Source organism: Salmo trutta, chromosome 21 (assembly GCF_901001165.1).
Source record: "Salmo trutta chromosome 21, fSalTru1.1, whole genome shotgun sequence".
NCBI classification, from domain to species: domain Eukaryota; kingdom Metazoa; phylum Chordata; class Actinopteri; order Salmoniformes; family Salmonidae; genus Salmo; species Salmo trutta.
In genome coordinates, this window is record NC_042977.1 from 2,050,047 (window position 1) to 2,077,975 (window position 27,929).

The 27,929-nt window shown below is 41.0% G+C and overlaps 1 protein-coding gene across 2 annotated transcripts in view; it reads left to right on the forward strand.

Annotated features, from left to right (window-relative positions):
* Window positions 1-27,929, forward strand: part of adcy8 (adenylate cyclase 8 (brain)) — a 280,096-nt gene that overhangs the window by 63,867 nt on the left and 188,300 nt on the right. For both annotated transcript variants that reach the window (XM_029703947.1, XM_029703948.1), the window contains exon 2: window positions 15,759-15,908. In XM_029703947.1, the coding sequence (XP_029559807.1) occupies window positions 15,759-15,908 (150 nt within the window). The remainder of the gene's footprint in view (window positions 1-15,758; window positions 15,909-27,929) is intronic.

The following is a 27,929-nucleotide window of genomic DNA, read 5'->3' on the forward strand; positions in this document are numbered from 1 at the left end:
ATAAGGACGAGCAATGTCGGAGTCCAGAGTATAAATGTAGATACACTGTGTGTGTATGTGATATATAGACATTATGGACATTAGACATTATGACATTAGACATTATGTAGATAGAATATTTAGTATATCTGAAGAATACGTGGATAGAATATTATATGTACAGCAATAGTTGAATATATATACTGAACAAAAATATAAACGCAACATGCAACAATTTCAGATAGATATAATGAAATCAGTCAATTTAAATGAATTCATTAGTCCCTAATCTATGGATTTCACATGACTGGGTGGGAATCACCCACTGGGGAGACAGGCCCAGCCAATTAGAATTAGTTTTTCCCAACAATAGGGCTTTATTATAGACAGAAATACTCCTCAGTTGAATCAGCAGTCTGGGTGGCTGGTCTCAGACAATCCCGCAAGTGAACAAGTCGGATGTGGAGGTCCTGGGCGGGCGTGGTTACATGTAGTCTGCGGTTGTGAGGCCCGTTCGACGTACTGCCAAATTCTCTAAAACGGCTAATTACATGCTTCCTCAAAACATGAGATATCCGTGGCATTGTTTTGTGTGATAAAACTGCACATTTTAGTGGCATTTTATTGTCCCCATTACAAGGTGCACCTGTGTACTGATTAGGGCGAGATGGTATACAGTATTTTACGATATACCGGTATTGATGCAGGGACTGGTTTGGGTTTTTACTTTACCTTCAATACCAGTATTTGAATGTTTGGTTTGTTAAATGTGATACGCCATGTGTAATGTCAATTTTTATAGTTTACTTCGCTAATTGAGTCATCTCTCTCTGCTCTTTCTCTCCGTGCCACTTTCCACACTGACCTAGCCACGCCCCCTGTCACTCAAGGAGTGCATTTGATGTTCCTCAACCACGAGACACTTGCGTTCAGTCTGCATGGTCAATGCAGCACATGCAACAATGAGACACTTGCGTTCAGTCTGCATGGTCAATGCAGCACATGCAACAATGTTGATGACAACAATGCTGTTTTCATTTCTTCTTAATATAAATCCACTAGCGTTCTATGACTCTATTAGTTTGTGTTTCTTACATCAGCAAACAACTAGTTTGTCTTTTCTTAGCAAGTTGCCCTAAATCTTGAGATGCTAATTGTTAGCCGCTAATGCTAATAGCTAGCTAGCCAGCTAGCTAATACATGTACTGAGTAAGAGCAAACGTAGCTAGCTAATACAGCCTGATAATACCAGTGATGGTGTAGACCTAAATCAGCATGTTGTTTGTGCAACAGTATCTTCTAAATAAAAGAGGAATATGCAAAACAAGAATATGTTAGCTACATGAAGTAGCTAAGAGAAAACATGCAATGTAGCCAAAGGTTATAGGGTCCCCTAGGAAACACTTATCAACACTATATTTCCTACCCTGTCACAATAACTCCTCCCTCGCATTTTAATTTGTTGTCATCTCAAACAACACTGTATTCAAAGTGCCCACTATTATATTCTAACTATAGAATTAGAATGGTCATTCTATTTCCATGATTCCAACAGTTTTGCTCTAATTCGCAAGTCAAATCGCAATTGCAACATTTGGTTAAAAATAAGTCCAAGATTATTTGCCAATATCGTGCAGCCCTATTTGCCAATATCGTGCAGTGTGGAAATTATCTCAATTGAGCACTGGTGTAAAGTACTTAAGTAAAAATACTTTCAAGTACTACTTGTCGTTTTTTTGGTATCTGTGCTTTACTTTACTATTTTTATTTTTGACATCTTTTACTTTTACTTCACTACATCCCTAAAGAAAATACCTGTACTTTTTACTCCATACATTTTCCCTGACACGTAAAAGTACTCGTTAGATTTTGAATGCTTAGCAGGACAGGAAAGTGGTCCAATTCACACACTTGTCAAGATAATATCCCTGGTCATCTACTGCCTCTGATCTGGAGGACTTACTAAACACAAATGCTTTGTTTGTAAATTATGTCTGAGTGTTGGATTGTGCCCCTGGCTATCCAACATTTTAAAAAAAACAAGAAAATGGTGCCATCTGGTTTGCTTAATATAAGGAATTTGAAATTATTTATACTTTTACTTTTGATACTTAAGTACATTTTATCAAATACATTTACTTTTTATACTTAAGCATATTTAAAACCAAATACTTTTAGACTTTTACTCAAGGTGTATTTTACTGGGTGACTTTCACTTTTACTTGAGTAATTTTCTATTAACATATCTTCGCTTTTACTCAAGTATGACAATTGGGCAGAAATTATAAAAGTGCTGAAATTTGTTTTTGTTGAAGTTGAATTGAACAGTATAAACCAATCAGAATGGAGAAAGACTCATTGAAATCACTTAGAATATATGTGTTGTCACCCTAGGATCACTCACTACTCATAAAGCAAATGTAGAACTTTTATTATTCAAAAACTAAAAAAATACCATCAAAAAACGTCATACCGTCCATTTAAAAAAAATATAATGTGATACAAATGTTTTGGCCATATCGCCCAGCCCTAGTACTGATCATATTGTATAATCAGCGTTTTGATATGTCACACCTCTCAGGTGGATGGATTGTCTTGGCAAAGGAGAAATGCTCACTAACAGGGATGTTAACAAATGTGTGCACCAAATCTGAGAGAATTTCTGGGATCTATTATTTCAGCTGATTATTTCAGCTTCTCCGGGATACCGTATTCTGGGCTCCGGGTCTTGCTGTATCCAGTGGGGAACAAAACTGAGCTCCCTCCGTTATCGCTGAGTGCTACAAACAACGCTGGGACTGAGCACGACTATACTGGAGTAACCTCTCTTAATTACATCTAGGCGTTCCGCTAGTGGAACCCCGTTCCGCCAGCGGAATCCCTAGCCAACAGCCAATGGGATCGCATGGCGCGAAAAACAAAAACCTCAAAAATCCAATAATTTAAATTTTTCAAACATATGACTATTTTACACCATTTGAAAGATAAACCTCTCCTGAATCCAACCACGTTGTCCGATTTCAAAAAAGGCTTTACAGCGAAAGCAAAACATTAGATTATGTTAGAGTACATAGACAAAAATAACCACAGCCATTTTCCAAGCAAGCATATGTCAATAAAACCCAAAACACAGCTAAATGAAGCACTAACCTTTGATGATCTTCATCAGATGACACTCCTAGGACATTATGTTATACAATACATGTATGTTTTGTTCAATCAAGTTCATATTTATATCCAAAAACAGCTTTTTACATTGGCGGGTGATGTTCAGAAAATGTATTCCCACCAAAAACTTCCGGTGAATTTACAAAAATACTCAGCATAAACTTTGACAAAATACATAACAATTATTTTAAGAATTATAGATACAGAACTCCTTTATGCAATCGCAGTGTCCGATTTTAATATAGCTTTTCGGCGAAAGCACATTTTTCAATATTCTGAGTACATAGCTCGGCCATCACGCCAAGTTCGGGGCAACCTAAACTCAGAATTAGTATTAGAAATATTCTCTTACCTTTGCTGATCTTCATCAGAATGCACTCCCAGGACTGCTACTTCCACAATAAATGTTGTTTTTGTTCGAAATAATCTATAGTTATGTCCAAATACCTCCGTTTTGTTTGTAACACGCGAGCGCAATTCGAGACACAAAAAGTCAATGTTCCATTACCGTACTTAGAAGCAAGAGTAGTAACCAGTTTAAATCGGGTACATTTTTTCATCTGGCCGTGAAAATACTGCCCCGTATCCATATCAGGTTAAAGCAGTGCTTCTCAATTATTTTCTGTTACGCCCCCCCCTAGGAAGAAGTAAACATTTCGCGCCCCCCCAATTCTCCGCCGTGACTGTAAATAGTATAATTTGTCTATAAAATTGTTATAAGTACACCTCTGCATAATATTGTATCCTTATTAACATAAAAGAAAAAAGAAAAAAATATAGATCAACTTACAACAAAGAATAACTTTATTAACATTGTTTTTTTTTAGTTTGTAACAGAAGACTTCAAGTGCATCAATTTGCCTGAATTTTTTTTTTTAATTCAACCCTTATTTACACTGTAAACATTTTTGACCTTTTGATACTGAAAAGTAAAATTAAATCTAATCAATAAATAATAATAAATTCAAATTGATCAGCAACATTAACTCAGGAGCACAATATATTAAACATTTTGACCTATAAAACAAAAATGAATAAAACAATTTGTGCTGATTTTTCTTAAATCAAAATGAGGAAGTCAGGATTAATGGCTACAATGAGCACATTTTGCAGAGCACAGCTTTTCGAAGCGGTGTTTGAAGCATGATACTGCAACTCTCAGCTCCTGCTCAATGTTTAGCTGGGACCTGTACTTGGTCTTCAGTGCAGCAACAGCAGAGAAGCCAGTCTCACAAAGTTAAGATGTTGCAAAAGGAAGAAGAATGCCCATGGCCCTCTGCCCTAAGAGTGGATACTGCCTCTCTACACTCAGCCAGAATTCACTCAGTGTCTGTGATGTGAACCTCAGTCTGAATGTGGAGTCAGACGTCATATCAATGAACTGGTCCTCCTCTGCAGAGCTGAAACCAGTTGGAGCTGGTGCATTGAAAGGATCTCTCACCCAGTCATATTGGGAACTGTTTTCAGGGAAGTACTTTTTAAAGAATCCCATCAGTGATGAAATATGCTCCTTAATATATGGAATCACTGAGGTGGCATCATAGTCAGTAGTGTCAACAAATTCATGCAAGTTCTCGAATGAATCAGTATTTCCTTCATCAAGTCGCCTGCCCCACATTGCAAGCTTTCGAGTACAAGAGCTGATCTTGTCTGTGACCTGAGGGAGGTGTTTATCTTTGCCTTGAAGCTGTAGATTTAGTTCATTTAGCTTTCCAAATATGTCACTCAGGTAGGCCAGTTTTACCAGGAAGTTCTTATCACAAAAATGTTCTGTGATGTCGTACTTGTGCTCCTACTCCAAAAACATTTTTATCTGCTCTCTGAGCTCAAAAACTCGGGACAAGACTTTTCCTCATGACAGCCACCTTGCTTCACTGTGAAACAGCACAGCTTGATGTTCAGCTCCCATCTCCTCACAGATAGCAGAGAAGACTCTTGTTTTTAGTGGTCTGGTCTTTATAAAATTGACTACACCTACAATGTCAGTCATAACCTCACTTAATTCAGAGGAAAGGTGCCTTGATGCCAGTGCTTCTCTGTGTATTACACAGTGTGTCCACTCAGCATTAGGTGAGGCCTTCTTGATGAGTGCCCGAAGTCCTTTTCTCATCCCTGCCATGGTCTGTGCACCATCACTGCAAACACCAATGCAGTTCTCCCACTTTAGCCCATTCTCAGTCAGGAAGCAGTCCAGCATTTTGAATAGCTCTTCAGCTGTGGCTCTGTCTCTGACATATTTACAAAAAAGTAGATCCTCACACAGGGAGTTTGTCATGTCAAAACGTACATAAGCGATAAACAAACAGTCATTGTTGCTGTCAGTTGCTTCATCGAACTGTAAGGCAAAACGTTTGTCTTTGAGTTTATCTACAAGCTGTTCTTTGAGATCGTTAGCAATGTCATTTATACGTCTGGCGACAGTGTCATTGGACAGAGGGATAGTTTTTATTTTTGCAGCACCTGCGTCATCCAGCATAACAGAGACCATGTCTAATGCTGCAGGCAGTATCAGCTCCTCTGCTATGGAGTGGGGTTTTTTGCACTGAGCAATTTGGTACGCCACCTTATATGATGGTAACAGTGCTCGCTGGTTTACTGAAGAAGCATTCACAAAGCAGGACGATTGTTGACAATATTCGGCACGTTTTCGCTGGAAAAACTAAAGCGGCTTATCAGCGTGATTGGGGTGTAATGTCTTTAAGTGACGCCTTAATTTATTTGGCTTCATGCTGTCCGCTGCCAACATTTTTAGACACAGTAAACATACCGGTCTTTCCTCGTCTCCCACTGTAGTCACAGTGAAGCCAAGCGCTACATACGCTTCGTCATATTTCCTCGTCTTAGCTTTCGGGAGACTTACGTTTGTCTCATTATCTCCGTCTCTCTCCGCCTGTTAAATATTTTTCCATGGTGTCTCTTAAGGGTTTGTTATCTGCACTTCATATCTCCTGCTCTGTGCTGTGTGCTCTTGTTCGGTAAAAAAAAAAAAAAAAATACTCCCCGCTGCAAGAAAAAGCATGTTTCCCGGGGTCACGCGCCCCCCCTGGCATCGCTCCGAGCCCCCCCAGGGGGGCGCGCCCCACTATTTGAGAAGGACTGGGTTAAAGCAACATCTTGAAGCAAGAGGGGACAGCAGACTGGGATAGGCAGAGATTGAATATGTCTGTAAACACTCCAGGCAGCTGGTCTGCGCATGCAGGAGGACGCGGCTAGGGATGCCGTCTGGGCCGGCAGCTTTGGGAGGGTTAACACGCTTAAATGTCTTACTCACATCAGCCACAGGGAACGAGCCCACAGTCCTTGGGAGCGGGCTGCATCGGTGGCACTGTGTTATCCTTAAAGTGGGGCGAAGAAGGTTTTTAGCTCGTCCGGGAGCAGGACGTTGCTGGTTTTCCCATTGTAATTCGTGATTGTCTGTATACCCTGGTGTCTGAGCCGTTGAAATGCAACTCCACTTTGTCTCTGTACTGACGTTGTTCCTGTTTGATTGCCTTACTGAGGGCATAACTGTACTGTTTGTATTCTACCATATTCCCAGGCACCTTGCCATGGTTAAATGTGTTGCTTCGTGCTTTGAGTTTTGTGCGAATGCTGCCATCTATCAACGATTTTTGGTTTGGGTAGGTTTTAATAGTCACAGTGGGAACAACCTCCCCTATACACTTCCTGATTAACTCAGTCACCGTGTCCGTGTATATGTCAATGTTTTTCTCAGTGGCAACCCGGAACATTTCCCAGTCCGCGTGATCAATACAACCTTGAAGCATGGATTCCGATTGTTCAGACCAGCTTTGAATAGACTTTAGCACCGGTACTTCCTTTTATAGGAAGGGAGGAGCAGGATGGAGTCGTGATCTGATTTGCTGTAGGGAGGGAGGTGGATGGCCTTTTAGCCACCCCGAAGGGGGAGTAACAATGGTAGAGTTTTTGAGTGCTACAAACAATGCGTTTATAGAACCATTTTCCTCAAATTTGCTTTGTTAAAATCCCCAGTTACAATAAATGCAGCCTCAGGATATGTGGTTTACTGTTTGCACAAAGCCCAGTGTAGTTCCTTGAAGTCCGTCATGGTATATACACGGTTGTGACTATAACTGAACAGAATTCTCTCTTTTTTTTAAATTTTTTAAGCTTTATTTATAGATTTCTTTTTGATTGGTAGAAGTTAAATTTGCTACAACACAGATTTCAGGTATGGTGCTACTAGCAGTGGATTGTCGAAGCTGGTGAGATTACAACTTGCCAGCTTTCTCTTCTTGTTCATAGAATTGCCTCGACTTAAACAGAAGCTGCTCAATTTGTTTGGTGGAAAGATTGTCAAATTCCGATTGGTTTAGCAGTCTCCATTTGTAGAGTTCAGGAGTCATAGAAGAGGCATACAGTGCCTTGCAAAAGTATTCATCCCCTTTGTGTTTTTCCCATTTTGTTGCATTACAACCTGTAATTTAAATGGATTTAATTTGGATTTCATGTAATGGACATACAAAAATAGTCCAAATTGGTGAAGTGAAATGAAAAAAATAGCTTGTTTCAAAAAATTATGTAAAACTGAAAAGTGGTGTGTGCATATGTATTCACCCTCGTTACTATGAAGCCACTAAATAAGATCTGGTGCAACCAATTACCTTCAGAAGTCACATAATTAGTTAAATAAAGTCCACCTGCGTGCAATCTAAGTGTCACATGATCTGTCACATGATCTCAGTGTATATATACACCTGTTCTGAAAGGCCCCAGAGTCTGCAACACCACTAAGCAAGGGGCACCACTAAGCAAGCGGCACCATGAAGACCAAGGAGCTCTCCAAACAGATCAGAGACAAAGTTGTGGAGAAGTACAGATCAGGGTTGGGTTACAAAAAAATCAAAAACCTTCAACATCCCACGGAGCACCATTAAATCCATGAAAATGGAAAGAATATGGCACCACAACAAACCTGCCAAGAGAGGGCCGCCCACCAAAACTTACGGATCAGGCAAGGAGGACATTAATCAAAGAGGCAACAAAGAGACCAAATATAACCCTGAAGGAGCTGCAAAGCTCACAGCGGAGATTGGAGTATCTGTCCGTAGGACCACTTTAAGCTGTACACAAGCTTTACGGAGAGTGTCCAGAAAAAAAGCCATTGCTTAAAGAAAAAATAAGCAAACATGTTTGGTGTTCGCCAAAAGGCAAGTGGGAGACTCCCCAAACATATGTAAGAAGGTACTCTGGTCAGTTGAGACAGAAATTTAGCTTTTTGGCCATCAAGGTAAACTCTATGTCTGGCGCAACCCAACACTTCTCATCACTCCGAGAACACCATCCCCACAGTGAAGCATGGTGGTGGCAGCATCATGCTGTGGGGATGTTTTTCATCAGCAGGGCCTGGGAAACTGGTCAGGATTGAAAGAATGATGGATGGCGCTAAATACAGGGAAATTCTTGAGGGAAACTTGTTTCAGTCTTCCAGAGATTTGAGACTGGGACAGAGGTTCACCTTCAAGCAGGACAATGACCCTAAGCATACTGCTAAAGCAACACTCGAGTGGTTTAAGGGGAAACATTTAAATGTCTTGGAATGGCCTAGTCAAAGCCCAGACCTCAATCCAATTGAGAACCTGTGGTATGACTTAAAGATTGCTGTACACCAGCGGAACCCATCCAACTTGAAGGAGCTAGAGCAGTTTTGCCTGGGCAAATGAGCAAAAATCCCAGTGGCTAGATGTGCCAAGACATACCTCAAGAGAATTAAAAATCTATTTTAATTCCAGGTTGTAAGGCAACAAAATTGGAAAAATGCCAAGGGGTGAATACTTTCGCAAGCCACTGTATCTGGTGCGCTGTTTGTTGTCATATGCTGTGTATGAAATATTTTGGCCCCTTAGATATGCTTTTAACGACTCCCACACAGTAGAGTGAGACACGTTAGGGGTGCAGTTGATCTGTAAAAAGCCATCAATGTGAGTTTTTTAAAGGCACTACAGGATAGTAGTAGTGGGTCTAGTCGCCACGCGCGTCGTGACACAGTACTGGCCGGAAAGCGGATATCTAGCTGGACAGGGCTATTATCTGAGATAACGATGCTGTGATATTAGCTATTAGTTACTAAAGGAAGAATTATATTGTCCAGCAGGAGAAAGTCAATCCTAGAGTATGAGCAGTGGACTGGAGAAAAAAAAGGAGTACTGTTTAGCAGTTGGATTGCTCCTCCTCAATGGATCAGACAAATTATAGGATTCTAGAAATTAGTAGATTACTGCGCCTGATTTTGAAATTACATTGTCGGGCTTCAGTCTGGATCTGTCAAGACTTGGATGCAATACACAATTGAAATCTCTGCCCAATATAAATTGATGAGAGTTAAGGTTGTGAAGTGTTGCGACAAGGTCAGAGAGAAATTGAGTGTCAACCCAATTAGGACCATAGACGTTAGCTAGAATAACCTGTGTGCTAAACAATTTCCCCATCACTTAATATGTCTTCCATTAGTGTCTGAAATTACTTTGGAGGAGACAAACGGGGTACCTTTTCTGATGGCTGCCCCTCAGGCCTTAGCACCAAAGTTGGAGTGAAATATTTGGTCTACCCATCCTCTCTTTAGTTTATCATGGTCACTGGACCGGAGATGGGTCTCTTGGAGAAATACAAATTTCCAGACTAAAGGACTTGAGATGAGCATACACTCAGCTACGCTTGACCACCTGGTTAATTCCTTTCACGTTCCAGCTGATAAAGCATGTGAGTAATATACTCAGAAGCGGTGGATGATGTGCACGCCTCCTGAGTCGGACTAGAAGTCCACTCCGAATACCTCTTCTCTGGATCCAATTCATCCAATTCAGGACATTGGTATTTCTGGTCGAGTTACCGCCACTTTGTATCCAAAAGTTATTTCTGGCTGTATGTAACAACGCAAAAAAAATTCTGGGCTAATAATGTAAGAAGAATGTAAAATTCTTCAAGGTTGCTTAAGAGCTAGAAGCAGAGCTGCCATGTCTGTCGGCGCCATCTTCGAAGGGCATGTACGTGGTAGGCTTATCTGGCTTACAGTGCATTCAGAAAGTATTCAGACCAATTAACTTTTTCCACATTTTGTTACACTACAGCCTTATTTAAAAATGCATTCAATTATTTTGTTTCCTCATCAATCTACACACAATATCCCATAATGACAAAGCAAAAACTGCTTTTCAGAAATGTTAGCAAAAAATAAAGTTAAACAATAAATATCTTATTTACATAAGTATTCAGACCCTTGCTAAAAGGGGATGAAAGATCCCAGAAATGTTCCCAAAAAGCTTATTTCTCTCAAATTTTTGCCACAAATTTGTTTACATTCCTGTTAGTGAGTGTTTCTCCCTTGTCAAGCCAATCCATCCACTTGACAGTTGTGGCATATCAAGAAGCTGATTAAACAGCATAATCATTACACAGGTGCAACTTGTGTTAGAGACAGTAAAAGGCCACTCTAAAATGTGCAGCTTTGTCACAGAACACAATGCCACAGATGTCTCAAGTTTTGAGGGAGCGTGCAATTGGCATGCTGACACCGGAATATCCTCCAAAGCTCTTCCCGGAGAATTTCATGTTCTTTTGTATACCATAAGCTGCCTCCAACGTCGTTTTTGGCAGTACGTACAACCGGCCTCATAACCACAGACCACACTAGCCCAGGACCTCCACATCTGGCTTCTTCACCTGTGGGATCATCTGAGACCAGCCACCCGGACAGCTGATGAAACTGTGGGTTTGCACTACCTAATCATTTCTGCACGGACTGTCAAAAACCGTCTCAGTGAAGCTCATCTGTGTGCTCGTCCTCACCAGGGTCTTTACCTGACTGCAGTTTGGCATCGTAACTGACTTCAGTGGACAAATGCTCACCTTCGATGGCCACTGGCACACTGGAGAAGTGTGCTCTTCATGGATATATCCCGGTTTCAACTGTACCGGGCAGATGGCAGACGTTGGTGGCGGGGGGGTTATGGTATGTTTTTATTTTGTATATTTTTTATTTGACCTTTTATTTAACTAGGCAAGTCAGTTAAGAACAAATTCTTATTTACAATGACGGCCTACCACGGCCAAACCCGGACATTGCTGTGCCAATTGTGCGCCGCCTTATGGGACTCCCATTCACGGCCGGATGTGATACAGCCTGGAATCAAACCAGGGACTGTAGTGACACCTCTTGCACTGAGATGCAGTGCCTTAGACCACTGCAGGCATAAGCTACAGGAAACAAACACAATTGTATTTTATCAATGGCAATTTAAGTGCACAGAGATACCGTGACGAGATCCTGAGGCCCATTGACGTGCCATTCATCCGCCGCCATCACCTCATGTTTCAGCATAGTAATGCACGGCCCCATGTCTCAAGGATCTGTATACAATTCCTGGAAGCTGAAAATGCCCCAGTTCTTCCATGGCCTGCATACTCAACAGAAATGTCTCCCATTGAGCATGTTTGGGGTGCTCTGGATCAATGTGTACAACAGCGTGTTCCAGTTCCCGGCCATATCCAGCAACTTTGCACAGCCATTGAAGATGAGTGGGACAACGCTCCAGAAGCCACAATCAACAGCCTGATCAACTCTATGTGAAGGGAATGTGTTGCGCTGCATTAGCCAAATGGTGGTCACATCAGGTACTGACTGGTTTTCTGAACCACGCCCCTACCTGGCTTTAAAGGTATATGTGACCAACATATATGAAATCCATAGATTCATAGATTTGTGCCTAATGAATGTATTTAATTTGATTGATTTGAACTGTAACTGTAAAATCTTTTAAATTGTTGCATGTTGCATTTATATTTTTCTTCAGTGTAGCATGGTATTCTATTTGTCTATTTGCACATTTCTAAGGATTTGTCTGTCTAACCAGACACTGACATGCACAGCTCTCTGGGTGAGGTTCTGTCTTCAAGTATCCAGTGGTTGTTGAAGTCCCTTCCATCTATGTAATGTATTACAGGTTACTGACACATGAAGTCAGGTGGCAGGAGGGGTGGCGTACACTCCTGTACATACTGTAATACACTCCTGTACTGTCTACTGTCTATGACAGAGTTTGCCTCAACCCATGGGTCCAGCAGGCAGATGTGTAACTACAGGCAGATGTGAGATGCATGAGGATGGCACTATTCTCATACCACTCTGTAGTATGACCAATTCAAAGCTTCCTCCAGGTGGAAGCTTTGCATCGGTGAGTAGCCTACAGAGTAATCTAATACAAGTGCAATTGTTGAATTTGAACACAGTTTTTTGATAACTTTCAAGTGTAACGATTCCATGTAGAATAAACCATTCTTTACATTGTACTTTGGAAGCAGTGTTCTGCTAATAATAAAATAATAATACATGTATTTTATATGCCGATTTTCATTACAAGTAGGACCTCAAAGTCGCTTTTAAAAATAAAATATGATTTAACAAAACAAATGTAGGTATCTGGCAGTTCTTGGGCGAAGGTCTTCCACAGCTTTAGATGCTAGGTAGTATCATGAGAGGAGGGAGCATTGATGATACAGCCACAGAGGGAAGTAGAGACATCTGAGACACAGGCCCTGGATAGCAATGTGCACACTTTAATCTTCTATTGTCATTCACATCCGATACATATACTGTCCCTATCAGCATTTTGTAGAGTGGTGCTGGGACTACCTTGCCAAACATGTCAGTCATCATACCTGCCTGTACAACCTGGTCTCAGTGCATTTCGTATTAATATGTGGATGTCCAGCAACCATTTCGTATGATGTTACGAATTACAATTCATATTATATGTTAGGAATTAGCAAACATTCAACATTTTACAAATTTGCAAAACGTACACAGATTTTATGGATTTTCTAAATGTACAATACGTTACGAATTTGCAAAGAGTATGATATGATAGGAATTCTAGCTAGGTGGCTAGCATTAGCTAGCTCGCTAACGTTAGCGAGGCTTAGGGGTTAAGTTTAGGAATTAGGTTGAAGCATTAAGGTTAGGGGAAGGGTTAGCTAAAAGGTTTAGCTAAAAGGGTTAAGGTTAGGGTTAGCTAACATGCTAAGTAGTTTGTCAGGGATTTCTTCGTCAGACGATATAGCGAAATCATCGTCGGAAAATGAGGACCAATATGCAGCAGAGTTGAGAGTTCATTTTGAACGTTTAATAAACTCAAAGATGAACATACAAAATAACAAAACGAACTCACGATATTCTGACAGTCCTGTTAGGCTCACACATGCTAAACACGAAACAATCTCCCACAATTACACAGACAAACACACCCAACTAATATAGGACTTCCAATCAAAGGCAACACCACACAGCTGCCTTCAATTGGAAGTCCGCCCCAATTAGGTTAACTCAACATAGAAACAGATTACCTAGACTAAACATAGAATTACATAAACAAGGAACAGTGCCCAAAAACCCCAGAATACATAAATCAAATGCCCTTTTTAGAAAAACCACCACCCCGAACCACATAAACCAAATACCCTCTGCAACCTCCTGACCAAACTATAATAACAATTAATCCTTATACTGGCCAGGATGTGACATAGTTACAAAGTACCTAAGAAAAAGTAAGTAGTTGAAAAGTTGCAAATTAATAAAAATGCTAAAGTTGTCCTTGATGAGATTTTAACTTGCAACCTTAGGGTTGCTATACGTTTGTGTTAAATGACCACCAATCCACCCTTGCCAACCAACCTTCTTTCATTTTTTGCCTCATGTAACTAATTCAAGCAGTAAAATTTGATTAAAACATAATAATAAACCTTCTGGAACAGCGGGGACTGTTAAGGAACACGAACATTGGCACAGACACATGCATACACACACACAATAACATACGCACTATACACACACATACACAGTGATTTTGTGTTGTAGACATGTGGTAGTAGAGTAGGGGCCAGGGGGCACACACTTAATGTGTTGTGAAATCTGTTGTGAATGTATTGTAATGTTTTTAAAATTGTATAACTGCTTTAATTTAGCTGGATCCCAGGAAGAGTAGCTGCTGCCTTGGCAGGAACTAATGGGGATCCATAATGAATAGAAATACAAATCTGTGTTACCTAACCACACCAAACGTAACATACTAAATGGAGTGTCTTGGTTTTACGTACAGAATAGAACTTTAGGCTATATTCAGAATACAACACTATCAACAAGGCAGGACCTACAGGCTCTAGTTTTGTCACACGTGGACTACTTTTGAGTCATCTGGTCAGGTGCTACACTCCCCCTTCCTCCTCCTCTCTTCCCCATGGGCTAGGTCGGTCTTCTGTGCGCGGCTCTGCGGCCAATCCCGTGCCCCCTGCCCTCGTGCCTTGAAACTTGCTCGCTTTCAGTGGATACAGCTGGAGAACTGCAAGGCAATCCCAGTGTGCGCAACTCGGGAGCCATGACCAATATGACCAATATATATTGTCCTGCTAATAACAGGGTTAATATATCTGTGAGAATATCCAACGGGCTTTTATATGATTCTAAATTAATAATAATAATAAGAAATCACTTTGTTTTAAAACGAACAATATTTTGGAGATGATTTCGTTTTCAAATAACATAAAATGAGCAAGAAAAAGGCCATTCTTGAACATGGGGTGAGACATTGTTACTAATTTGTAAATAAAGCCAGTTTGTTATTTAGAATTATTTATTTGCATGTTCTCCATCTTCCAGGAAAGTCTGGTACAGAGCCTGTACTTCTGGATCATCCTTTTGGGCCTTCCACATGGCCTCATCAGAGATGGGGAAGTCAGTTTTGAGTGAGCTCTGTCAATCTGGACACCACTAAAGTACATGAAATCAATTCCCAACATGACAGGAAAAGCAAGGGTCTTGGAAGGCAGAATAACAAAAGGAATCCTATAAGAGTGGTTAAACAGGCGACACTTAACTTGTGGTCGTTTAGCCTCACCATCAGCCAGATACAATGGACCTTCTGTCCAAGGCTTCATGTTGTCTTGTGGACTATTCTCACCTCCTTCCATAGCTTCTCATTGATGACCCGGTGTCCACGATGGCTCTTCCTGTCCAAGGGCCTATGGACAGGGGTAACACCAACTGGTGTGGTACTCCCACATTAATAAACAATTTAGTAGTCATTAGTAAAGTATTTTTGCAGTACCTAATCTAATACTTTTTTTTCTTATTGTGACCAGTGTAATTTTAACCTTTGTTTAACTAGGCAAGTTAGTTAAGAACAAATTTTTATTTTACTACACCAGCCAAACCTTCCCCTAACCTATGGGACTCCCAATCACAGCCGGTTGTGATACAGAACAGGATCAAACCAGGGTCTGTAGTGACGCTTCTAGCACTTAGATGCAATGCCTTAGACTGCTGCGCCACTCGGGAGCCCTCATGCACATATGCTGCAGCAATGGTGCCTTCTTCAGTATTGGAAGTAAACGCTCATATGCTCCAACAAATACCTTTATTAGTTAAAAACATTTTGATCGCACATAGATCAACATCAGAAGCCTGTATTGTCAACCAACAATAAGTGTGTACTTCACCATTACATGGATTTTTGTAACCCATACCCCATGAAAAGTGATGTGTGTTACAACTAATAAGCCTGTTTAGCCATGTTCAATGTTCTTCTCTATGTCTCCCTCAGGTGGTGGCCCAGGCGGTGTTGTTCATGTGTATGAACACGGCTGGGATCTTCATCAGCTACCTATCGGACCGCGCACAGCGCCAGGCCTTCCTGGAGACCAGGAGGTGCATCGAGGCCAGGCTCCGTCTGGAGACAGAGAACCAGAGACAGGTAAGACCATTGGTCTTGGTCCACCGAAAGGATTATGTATGTAACAAAGGTTCTCTGAAGAAACAAGTGACTGAAAGAAAACAGTCACTGTAAGACATATAACCATACAGTCTTGGAAGAAAAGGTGCTATCTAGAACCTTAAAAGGTTCTTCGGCTGTCCCCATAGGAGAACCTTTTGAAGAAACCTTTTTGGTTCCAAGTAGAATCCTTTTGGGGTAACCTATGGTTAACCAGCCGAATAACTCTATCTCCTATAGTTTTTGTCTTAATCTGTTAGTACTGTCTTTTTGCTAGCTAGGGAAATCTACTTAAGGTGCTGCCTGTCTTCCAAGTAGCCTACTTGGTGGGTGAACTGCTGACTGCTATTAACTTGCAGATGATTGTTGACACATGAACCAGGATTATGGTGCAGGGCAATTTATGACTGTTGTCTTCGTAGTCAGTGGCTGTATTGGAGGGGGAGTGGTTTCTCCTCTCTTATGCAATCAGCAATTAGTACTGGGAGGTGTGCTCTTCACCTCTGCAAGGCCATTAGCAATTAGTGTTAGTTCTTCAGTCTTCCCTGTTTTCTCAGGGACAGTCTCGTCGCAAAACTAAAACCGTCGCCAAAACAAAGACGGTTCTGTGGAGTTGTTCTGTGAAGTTGTTTGAGGAAGGAAAGAGAGGAAGGCTCCACCCCACTCTCTCACTTGAGTATCTTACCTAGTTATTTTCAGATCTCATTTTGCTCTTTTGTAGCTTTGGCATCTACAGTGCCTTTCCACATTTTGTTGTGTTACAGCCTGAATTTAAAATGGGTTAAATTGCAAATATTTTATTACTTTTTTTTGTCACTGGCCTACACACAATACCTCATAATGTCAAAGTGGAATTATGTTTTTTGTAATGTTAATTAAAATTGAAAAGCTGAAATGTCATAAAGTATTCAACCCCTTTGTTATGGCAAGCCTAAATAAGTTCAGGGGTAAAAATGTGCTTAACAAGTCACATAATAAGTTGCATGGACTGTGTTTAACATAATTTCTGAATGACTACCTCATCTTTGTAACCCCACACATACAATTATCTATTAGGTCCCTCATCGAGCAGTGACCAAGGAAGTTTTCCAATGCTTCGCAAAGAAGGGCACATATTCTTATATAATGGCGCCAGAAGGAAAGCCGTCCATTTTACGGGCTCCTGACCAATTGTACTATTTTGTGTATTTTTGAGCAGTGATCTTAACTTTTGTTGTACATAATGTTTCCGCCATCGTTTCCTATGACTGAAAAGAGCTTCTGGACAACGGAACAGCTATCACTAACCTCCATTTGGATAAGAATTTCTACTTCAATGAGTCGGAGGCAAAGGACTAGCATCCAGACCAAGCCCAAATTGATTATCCCGGACCAGGCCCAAATCCCTGAAACTCGAAGAAGGAGGAGAAACTGCTATAGAGGCCGGCTTGCGGGATACCTGATGAGACTATGTCGGAGAGTGGATAAATCGCCTTTACCCTCTGTTCTATTGACGAACGTGCAATCACTGGAGAATAAAATGGATGAGCTCCGTTCGTGACTATCCTATCAATGTGATCCGAAGAACTGTAATATCCTATGTTTCTCCGAGTCGTGGCTAAACAAGGACCTGGTAAATATAAAGCTGTTTTTCTATACATCTGCATTACAGAACGGCTGCGTCGGGGAGGTTCAGAGGAGGGGGTGTGTCTCTTTGTTAACAACTGGTGTACGACCTCTAATAATAAGGAAGCCTTAAGGTTCTGATCGCATGAGTTAGAATACCTCATGATAAGCTGTAGAACACGCTATTTACCAAGAGAGTTTATCTAAATATTTCGTAGCTGTCTATTACAACCACAAACCGATGCTTGCACTACGACCACACTCAACGAGCTGTATAGGGCCATAAGCAAACAAGAAAATGCTCACCCAGAGACTTCTAGTGACCGGTGACTTTAATGCAGGAAAACTGAAATCCGTTTTACCTCATTTCTACCAGCATGTCACTTGTGCAACTTGAGGCAAAAAATCTCTAGATCACCTTTACTCCACACAGAGATGCATACAAAGCTCGCCCTCCATTTGGCAAATCTGACAATTACTCTATCTTCCTGATGCATGCTTACAAGCAAAAACTTAAACAGGAAGTATCAGTGACACATCTATTAGTACATTCACACTGTCTGTTTTTCTTAGAGGCAACAGAATAGGGTTCTTAGAACTTTCATGTGTCTGATATTTAACGCTGACAGTCGATTTACGATGGCTTGGTGAAAAGACAACATTCCATTCCATGATTAGTGTCTGTGTGCCTGTCTGTCGGTGCAAGGGAGACCAATCTCCAGTTTATTTATCCTATATGGCAGATGAATACTGGACTCCATCATTCTGAGGGAAGAGCTTAGTATCCTATGTTGCATTAGTATTTCTGTATAAACAAGAAGTAAATGAACTAGATACATATATTTGGCGCCATGTAAATGTTGATGTCTGTTGCATGAGAGCACAATGTACCTTTGTGTAATTTCACCTATCTGTTGTTCGTCACAAGGATCCAGGAATACTATAAAGAGTTCTGTTTTATTTGGGCTTTAACTCTACACCATTGGCTGACCGTTAACACTCCATTACTGCAGGAATTAATAAAGTTCAATTGTTTTGAAGAAATCTACAAGTCTCCCCTTTGATTAGAATAATTACAATGACATAAGCTTCCCAGTAAAGCATTAAAAACAATCAAGCAAAATTGCCCATATTAACATATGTAGCCTAAGAAATAAGGTTCATGAAGTAAATAACTTGTTTGCAACAGATGACATTCATATTCTGACTCTGAAACTCACTTAGATAATACTTTTGATGATACAGTGGTAGCAATACATGGTTATAACATCAACCGAAAAGACAGAAATGCCAACAGCGGCGGTGTTGCGGTCTATATTCAGAACCACATTCCTGTAAAGCTTAGAGACAATCTCATGTTAAATACTGTTGAAGTAATATGGATACAGGTTCATGCCCATTCTTGTGGGAAGCTGCTATGGACCACCAAGTGCTAACAGTCAGTATCTGGATAATATGTGTTAAATGCTTGATAATGTACAGTATGTGATATCAACAGAGAAGTATATTTTCTGGGAGATTTAAATATTGACTGGCTTTCATAAAGCTGCCCATTCAAGAAAAAAATGCAAACTGTAACCAGTGCCTGCAACCTGGTTCAGGTTATCAGTCAACCTACCAGGGTAGTTGGAGGAATTAAATCAAGATGTATTGATTACATCTTTACTGATGTTGCAGAAATGTGCTTTAAAGCAATATCCAAATCCATCGGATGTAGTGATCATAATATAGTAGTAGGGTTGCACATTTTGGGGACTATTCAGAGGTGGAAACTTTCCGTGGGAATTAACGGGAATTAACGGAAATATATGCGAATTAATATTAATACCATTTAAATGTAGATGTTTTTTGCATTGGATATATATATATATCATATGGAGACAGAAACATAAACCTTTTACCTTATCATAAATAGACATAATTTCAAAGATTAAATCCTTCCAATAGATAAAATAAAAATGTAGTTAAGAATTGAACTTTAATTAAATGACTTGACTCTTCAAATGGGATGATTTCACTGAACAACAATAGCAAGGGATAATGAATGATCCCAATGATCCATCGCATCTCCCAAAAACGTTTTCAACATACATCTGTAAAATGATACTAAAGCTTTGGTTGTCTTTGTCACGTCCGTCGTTCAATGAAGACCAAGGCGCAGCGTGTGTATCGTTCCACATTTTATTATAACTGTGAAACTATGCAAGACATACAAATAAACTACTAAACAAAATAACAAACCGTGACAAAGAGGTGCAACATACACTACCTCAAAATAATCTCCCACAAACCCTGGTGGAAAAAACAACTACTAAATATGATCCCCAATTAGAGAAAACGATGACCAGCTGCCTCTAATTGGAGATCATCCCCCCAAAAAACATAGAAAACAGAAACTAGGACCACACAACATAGAAAATTTAAACTAGACAAAACCCCCTGTCACGCCCTGACCTACTCTACCATAGAAAATAAAATCGTTCTATGGTCAGGATGTGACAGTCTTCCTCTCAGGCTTCCATGTCTTCTCCCTAGACCTCCTCAATGTTCACCTCTTGAACATCAGACTCTAAGGCCTCATCTTCACTGTCACTTTCCAACCTTGTTGAGGATGGCTCGTTGTCAGGCTCAAAAAGACTCATATTTGCCCGAATGGCCACCCTTTTTTCAAACCTTGTATTGGTCAGCTTGTTGCGTGCTTTGGTGTGAGTGTGTTCCCAAACAAGGACCAGTTGCACTCTGAGGTGGCTGATGTTGGTGGGATTTGAAGGATGATGGAGACAACAGGGGAAAGAGCCTCAGATCCACAAAGTCCCTTCCAACAGGTGGCTGATGAGATATGTTGGCACAACTGCCATATTGCATCTCCATCCCAAAGCCCTTGCTTGGAAGTGTACTTCGCTAGACTGCCAAGAACCTTACCCTCATCCAGGTCAAGGTGGCGAGACACGATAGTGATGACACCATAGGCCTTGTTGATCTCTGCACCAGACAGGATGCTCTTGCCAGCATACTTGGGGTCCAACATATGGGCTTCAGGCAGAAGTCTTCATGCTTTTTGATGTATTTCAGTACTGCAGTTTCGTCTGCTTGGAGCAATAGTGAAGTGGGCAGGGCAGTATGGATTTCTTCTCTTACATCTGCAAGCAGAGTCTGAACATCAGCCAGGATGGCATTGTCTCCCTCAATCCGTGCAATGGCTACTGCTATAGGTTTCAGGCTGCTTACCACTCTCTCACAAAATACATCATCCAGGACGATCCTCTTGATGGGGCTGTCCATATCGGCAGACAGTGATATGGCCATTTCTTAGATTGACAGTCTCCTGGAGGGGAAGTAGTCTAACATGATGACAACACCACCCCAATGGGTGTTGATGGGCAGCTTCAATGTGGTGCTCTTATTCTTCTCACTTTGCTTGGTAAGGTAGATTGCTGCTATAACTTGATGACCCTTCACATACTTAACCATTTCCTTGGGTCCATTGTTTTCAGTGCCATGATGTCCTTGGGGAGCAGATTCAATGCACGAGCAGCACAGCCAATGGGTGTGACGTGAGGGTAGGACTCCTCCACTTTAGACCAAGCAGCCTTAATGTTCGCAGCATTGTCACCAGTGCAAATACCTTCTGTGGTCCAAGGTCATTGACTGCCTTCAGCTCATCTGCAATGTAGAGACCGCTGTGTCTGTTGTCCCTTGTCTGTGCTCTTGTAGAATACTGGTTGAGGGGTGGAGATGATGTAGTTAATTATTCCTTGTCCACAAACATTCGACCACCCATCTGAGATGATTGCAATACATTCTGCTTTCTCTATGATTTGCTTGACCTTCACTTGAACTCTATTGAACTCTGAATCCAGCAAATGTGTAGATAAAGCATGTCTGGTTGGAGGGGTGTATGCTGGGCAAAGAACATTCAGAAATCTCTTCCAATACACATTGCCTGTGTGCATCAGAGGTGAACCAGTTGCTTACACAGATCGAGCAAGACATTCATCAGCATTTCTCTGACTACGTTCCTCCATTGAGTCAAAAAAACGTCTGATTCCAGGAGGACCATGAGCTGTTGCTATCGATAAGGTGTCTGATTTATCATTTTCACCTCAAATAGAAGTAGAGGGACTTTTGTCAGAGGTTGCTTGTTGTGAGCACGGAGGGAACTTTATGCACTTTGCCAGATGATTCTGCATCTTTGTTGCATTCTTCACATATGATTTGGCACAGTATTTGCAAATGTACACAGCTTTTCCTTCTACATTAGCTGCAGTGAAATGTCTCCACACATCAGATAGTGCCCGTGGCATTTTCCTATAAAGATTAGAAAAAAAATTGTCAAAAATAAACAAATACAATTCCATGTACAGATAAATAGTTAAGCAGTTAGATTAAACAACTTGTTTGTAAGAAACTTTTAAAATAAAACATGTATGGAAAAAGGTGAGTTAACGCTCCTCAGTTAGCAAAAACTAGCAGAAATTGTTAACAAGTTAGAAATTATTTAAACACACTTTGCTGAAAGCTACTATTTAATAGTTAACAAAAAATAATGTCATGTCCTATAAAATGAATTTAAGCAAAATTCCCAAAATTCCCGGGCTTAACATCCCATGGAATATTTCCGGAAAAATTCAGGTCATTTATCGGAAAGTTTCCGACCCTTTGCAACCCTATATAGTAGCCATATCTTGGAAAACCAAAGTTCCAAAGGCAGGGCCTAATATAGTGTATAAGAGGTCATACAACAAGTTTTGTAGTGATTCTTATGTTGATGATGTCACGTCCTGACCAGTAATAGGGGTTATTTGTTATTGTAGTTTGGTCAGGACGTGGCAGAGGGTATTTGTTTTATGTGGTTCGGGGTGGTGGTTTGTTTAGTAGGGTATTTCATTTATGTATTTTTGCGTTGTGCCTTTCTAGCCTGTGAATAGTCGTTGTGTTTTCATTGTGTTTGTTTTGGTACTCCTTCTTGTCCGATTATAATAAAGAAGATGAGTGCACATTTCCCCGCTGCATTTAGGTTGGGGAGGTGTAGGACAGGGGTGGGGGGTGTAGCACAGGTGCCGTCGTTGACGGCAGCCACCCTCCCTTTATTTTAGGGGATTTATGTTTGTTTTGGGGTAATTTTGTTTTTTTGTGTGAGGTGCATCCAGGGTTTGCACCTTTGGGGGGGGGGGGGTACTGTCACATCCTGACCAGTAATAGGGGTTATTTGTTATTGTAGTTTGGTCAGGATGTGGCAGAGGGTATTTGTTTTATGTGGTTCGGGGTGGTGGTTTGTTTAGTAGGGTATTTCATTTATGTATTCTGGGGGTTTTTGGGCACTGTTCTATGTTAGTGTATTTCTATGTTCTGTCTAGTCTTTTGTATTTCTATGTTTTGTTAATTGGGGTAGGACTCTCAATTGGAGGCAGGTGTTTTCTAGTTGCCTCTGATTGAGAGTCCTATATATAGGTATGTGTTTGTTGAGTACTTTGTGGGAGATTGTTCTGTGTATAGCCTTGTGCCTTACCAGCCTGTGAATAGTCGTTGTGTTTTCATTGTGTACGTGTTTGTTTTGGTTCTCCTTCGATTATAATAAAGAAGATGAGCGCACATTTCCCCGCTGCATTTTGGTCTAAATCCGACGACAGCCGTTAGAGATGATGTAAATAATATTTGCTGGTCTGTGGTGTGTAATGAGGAGCAGTCAGACGCTGTACTTTATTGCAAATTGAGAAATCATGTGACTAAGCTAAATAAAAAGAAGAAACAAAAATGAATGATATAAAGAATGATATTAAATAGCTTTGGGGCACCATAAATTACATTTTGGGAAAAAAGGCAAACTCAATTCATTGAATCGGATGGCTCATTCATCACAAAACCCACTGATATTGCCAACTAATTTAATTCGTTTTTTTATTGGCAAGATTAGCACATTTAGGCATGACATGCCAGCAACAAACGCTGACACATCCAAGTATATCTGACAAAATTATGAAAGACAAGAACTGTACTTTTGAATTCCGTGAAGTGAGTGTGGAAGAGATTCAAAAATTGTTGTCTATCAAAAATGTCAAGTCACCGGGGTCTGACAACCTGGATGGAAAGATACTGAGGATAATAGTGGATGATATTGCCACTCCTATTTGCCATATTTTCAATTTCTAGGAGATATCCCTATTTTTCTCCCGCGTATTACAACAACAGGCTGACTACAACGCTTGCGTCGCGTGCGCGAGCGTTGCAAAATAAATTTAGAAATCTATATTATTCAATTATTGCGCCAACGAGCGTCTGTGTTGCCAAGCGCTAAAATAGACGTCAGTTCTATTTGTGACGCAGATTGCGCTGCAAGTCCTGCCTCTCCCATCTCCTTATTCGTTTATAGAAGCAGATACCCACGTGCCATCTCCTCATTGGTTATACCCACGTGGGTGACAAAGATAAACAAGGTCAGTGGCGTAATGCACCTAATTTATGAATGTTGCCAATCGCAATATAAAGTCAAGAGAAGAAAAAGACTGGAAGAAGGAGAGATGACTAGAAACGATTCGGTTGACCGTTTTATGTGTGGATTAATTGGCGGAGTAGTAGTAGGACCTAGTGCATTCCAGGTAAAATAACAACTTAATGTTTATATCCCAGGACAAATTAGCTAGCAACAGCAAGCTAGCTAAATAGGACAAATTATCTAGCAAATGCAAGCCAGCTAGCTAAATTGCCATAAATGTTTAATGCTTTTTCGACCTGTCCCCAAATTAATATAATTGGTTCAGAGTTTGTTTTCATATTTTAACCTGCGTGTCATGATTGCGTTTGGTGTGGGGGGACAAAATAGATTTATGCACGATGGCACACGCGCACAGCCGGTTTGGGTTCCTTGTAATTAGGCTATTTTCGAACACTCTCCCCACTGCCCACCCCCGCCCCCTTTCTCAACAAGCCTAGAGTCACTCCCCCTTTGCATGCTCTCTCCCTTTCATTCTAAGACATGTGGATTTGTTTACATAGGCATAGCTAGCTAGCGAGCCAGCCATTTCATACAGCTACAGCAGCAGTCTATTCGCTAACCAATGGACATACAGCATGTCGAATGATGGGGTGAAATATAACGTTAAACTCCAAAAAGTATTTGTATTGTAATAACGTATGGTAACGTTGAGCAATTTGTCAAGTTTCCGTGATGTGTTCTGTCGGTTCCCTTACTAACGTTTCAAAAGTAAGTCAGTATCTGGTGTGGCCACCAGCTTCATAAAGTACTGCAGTGCATCTCCTCCTCATGGACTGTACCAGATTTGTCAGTTCTTGCTGTGAGATATTACCCCACTCTTCCACCAAGGCACCTGCAAGTTCCCGGACATTTCTGGGGAGGAATGGCCCTAGCCCTCACCCTCCGATCCAATAGGTCCCAGATGTGCTCAATGGGATTGAGATCCGGGCTCTTCGCTGGCCATGGCAGAACACTGACATTCCTGTCTTGCAGGAAATCACGCACAGAACGAGCAGTATGGCTGGTGGTATTGTCATGCTGGAGGGTCATGTCATGATGAGCCTGCAGGAAGGGTACCACATGAGGGAGTAAGATGTCTTCCCTGTAACGCACAGCGTTGAGATTGCCTGCAATGACAACAAGCTCAGTCCGATATGCTGTGACACACCGCCCCAGACCATGACGGACCCTCCACCTCCAAATCGATGCCCATAGGCGACGTTGTTGCTGGTGATGTCTGGTGAGGACCTGCCTTACAACAGGCCTACAAGCCCTCAGTCCAGCCTCTCTCAACCTGTTGTGGACAGTCTGAGTACTGATGGAGGGATTGTGCATTCCTGGTGTAACTCGGGCAGTTGTTGTTGCCATCCTGTACCTGTCCCGCAGATGTACTGATCCTGTGCAGGTGTTGTTACACGTGGTCTGCCACTGCGAGTACGATCAGTTGTCCGTCCTGTCTCCCTGTAGCGCTGTCTTAGGTGTCTCACAGTACGGACATTGCAATTTATTGCCCTGGCCACATCTGCAGTCCTCATGCCTCCTTGCAGCATGCCTAAGGCACGTTCACACAGATGAGCAGGGACCCTGGGCATCTTTCTTTTGGTGTTTTTCAGAGTCAGTAGAAAGGCCTCTTTAGTGTCCTAGGTTTCTATAACTGTGACCTTAATTGACTACCATCTGTAAGCTGTTCCACAGGTGCATGTTCATTAATTGTTTATGGTTCATTGAAAAAGCATGGGAAACAGTGTTTAACCTCTCTAGGGTATGTGGGACGAACTCGTCCCACCTACGTAACAGCCACTGAAATCCAGTGGCGCGATTTTTGAATCGTTAGAAATACTATTACTTCAATTTCTCAAACATATGACTATTTTACAGCTATTTAAAGACAAGAATCTCGTTAATCTAACCCCACTGTCCGATTCAAAAAGGCTTTACAACGAAAGCAAAACATTAGATTATGTCAGCAGAGTGCCCAGCCAGAAAAAATCAGACACCCATTTTTCAAGCTAGCATATCATGTCACATAAACCCAAACCACAGCTAATGCAGCACTAACCTTTTATGATCTTCATCAGATGACACACCTAGGACATTGTGTTATACAATACATGCATGTCTGTTCAATCAAGTTCATATTTATATCAAAAAACAGCTTTTTACATTAGCATGTGACGTTCAGAAAAAGCATAACCCCCGCAAACTTCCGGGGAATTTACTAACAGTTTGCTAAATTACTCACGATAAACGTTCACAAAAAGCATAACAATTATTTTAAGAATTATAGATACATTACTCCTCTATGCACTCGATATGTCCGATTTAAAATAGCTTTTCGGATGAAGCACATTTTGCAATAATCTAAGTACATAGCCCGGCATCACAGGGCTAGCTATTTAGATACCCACCCAGGTCAGCCTCCACCAAAATCACATTTCCTATAAGAAAAATGTTCTTACCTTGCTTGTTCTTCGTCAGAATACACTGCCAGGACTTCTACTTCAATAACAAATGTTGGTTTGGTCCCAAATAATCCATCGTTATATCCAAACAGCGACGTTTTGTTCGTGAGTTCTAGACACTATCAGAATGCTTCATCACGGTGTTGCGCATGGCGCATTGGCGTGACAAAAATGTCTAAATATTCCATTACCGTACTTCGAAGCATGTCAACCGCTGTTTAAAACCAATTTTTATGCCATTTATCTCGTAGATAAGTGATAATATTCCGACCGGGAATATGCATTGAGCCTAAACAGCCGAATAAAATTTCTCCTCAGGAGCGAATAGTGCACGCGCCTCATTCAAAGGTCCTCTGAGCAGCCACTTACAAAAGGTGATAATGTGTTTCAGCCTGAGGCTCCCTCGTAAACCTTCAGTTATTTCCCGGGCTCTGAGAGCCTATTGGAGCCCTGGGAATTGTCAGATCCTTACTTTTCAATAAAAAGATGCAAGACGCACGACTCCTTGTCAGACAGGGTACTTCCTGCTTGAAACCTTGTCAGGTTTTTGCCTGCCATAGGAGTTCTGTTATACTCACAGACACCATTCAAACAGTTTTAGAAATTCAGAGTGTTTTCTATCCAAACCTGAACAATAATATGCATATTCTAGCTTCTGAGTTGGTGTAGGAGGCAGTTAAAAATGGGAACATATTTTTCCAAAATTCTCAATACTGCCCCCTATCCTCAAAAGGTTAAACCCTTTACATGAGATCTGTTGTCACGGTTGTCGTCGGTGAAAGAGGACCAAAACGCAGCAGGTATGTGCAGGCTCATCCCGACCTTTATTTAACTTCCAAAAATGAATACCAAAATAACAAAAAACACAAGAACTAACGAACAAACAACAACAAACAGTCTGGCAAAGCCTAAGGCTCAACACAGAACAATCACCCACAAATAACAAACAAACACACCCTCATATATGGGACTCTCAATCAAAGGCAGATAGACAACACCTGCCTTCAACTGAGAGTCCCAACCCCAATTAACCAAACATAGAAACAGACATTCTAGACTAGACATAGAATAACTGAAAACCAAACAGTGCCCAAAAACCCCGGAATACTTAAACCAAATGCCCCTTCACCAAAACACACCACCCCGAACCACATAAAACGAATACCCTCTGCCACGTCCTGACCAAACTACAAAAACAATTAACCTTATACTGGCCAGGACGTGACATCTGTGAAGTTATTTGGATTTTTGCGAATTATCTTTGAAAGACCGGGTCTTGAAAAAGGGACATTTCTTTTTTGCTGAGTTTACTTTCAATAGAAACATTAGAAACAACATCTAGTTTAATCAATTTGCTATAGAAAGTGGCTTTGAATTAATCATAAACCTTGACTATTCATATGAGCAATACCTTTAGTTGGGTATGGAGAGAAATATCACATTATGCCTTACTGATAATAGGCT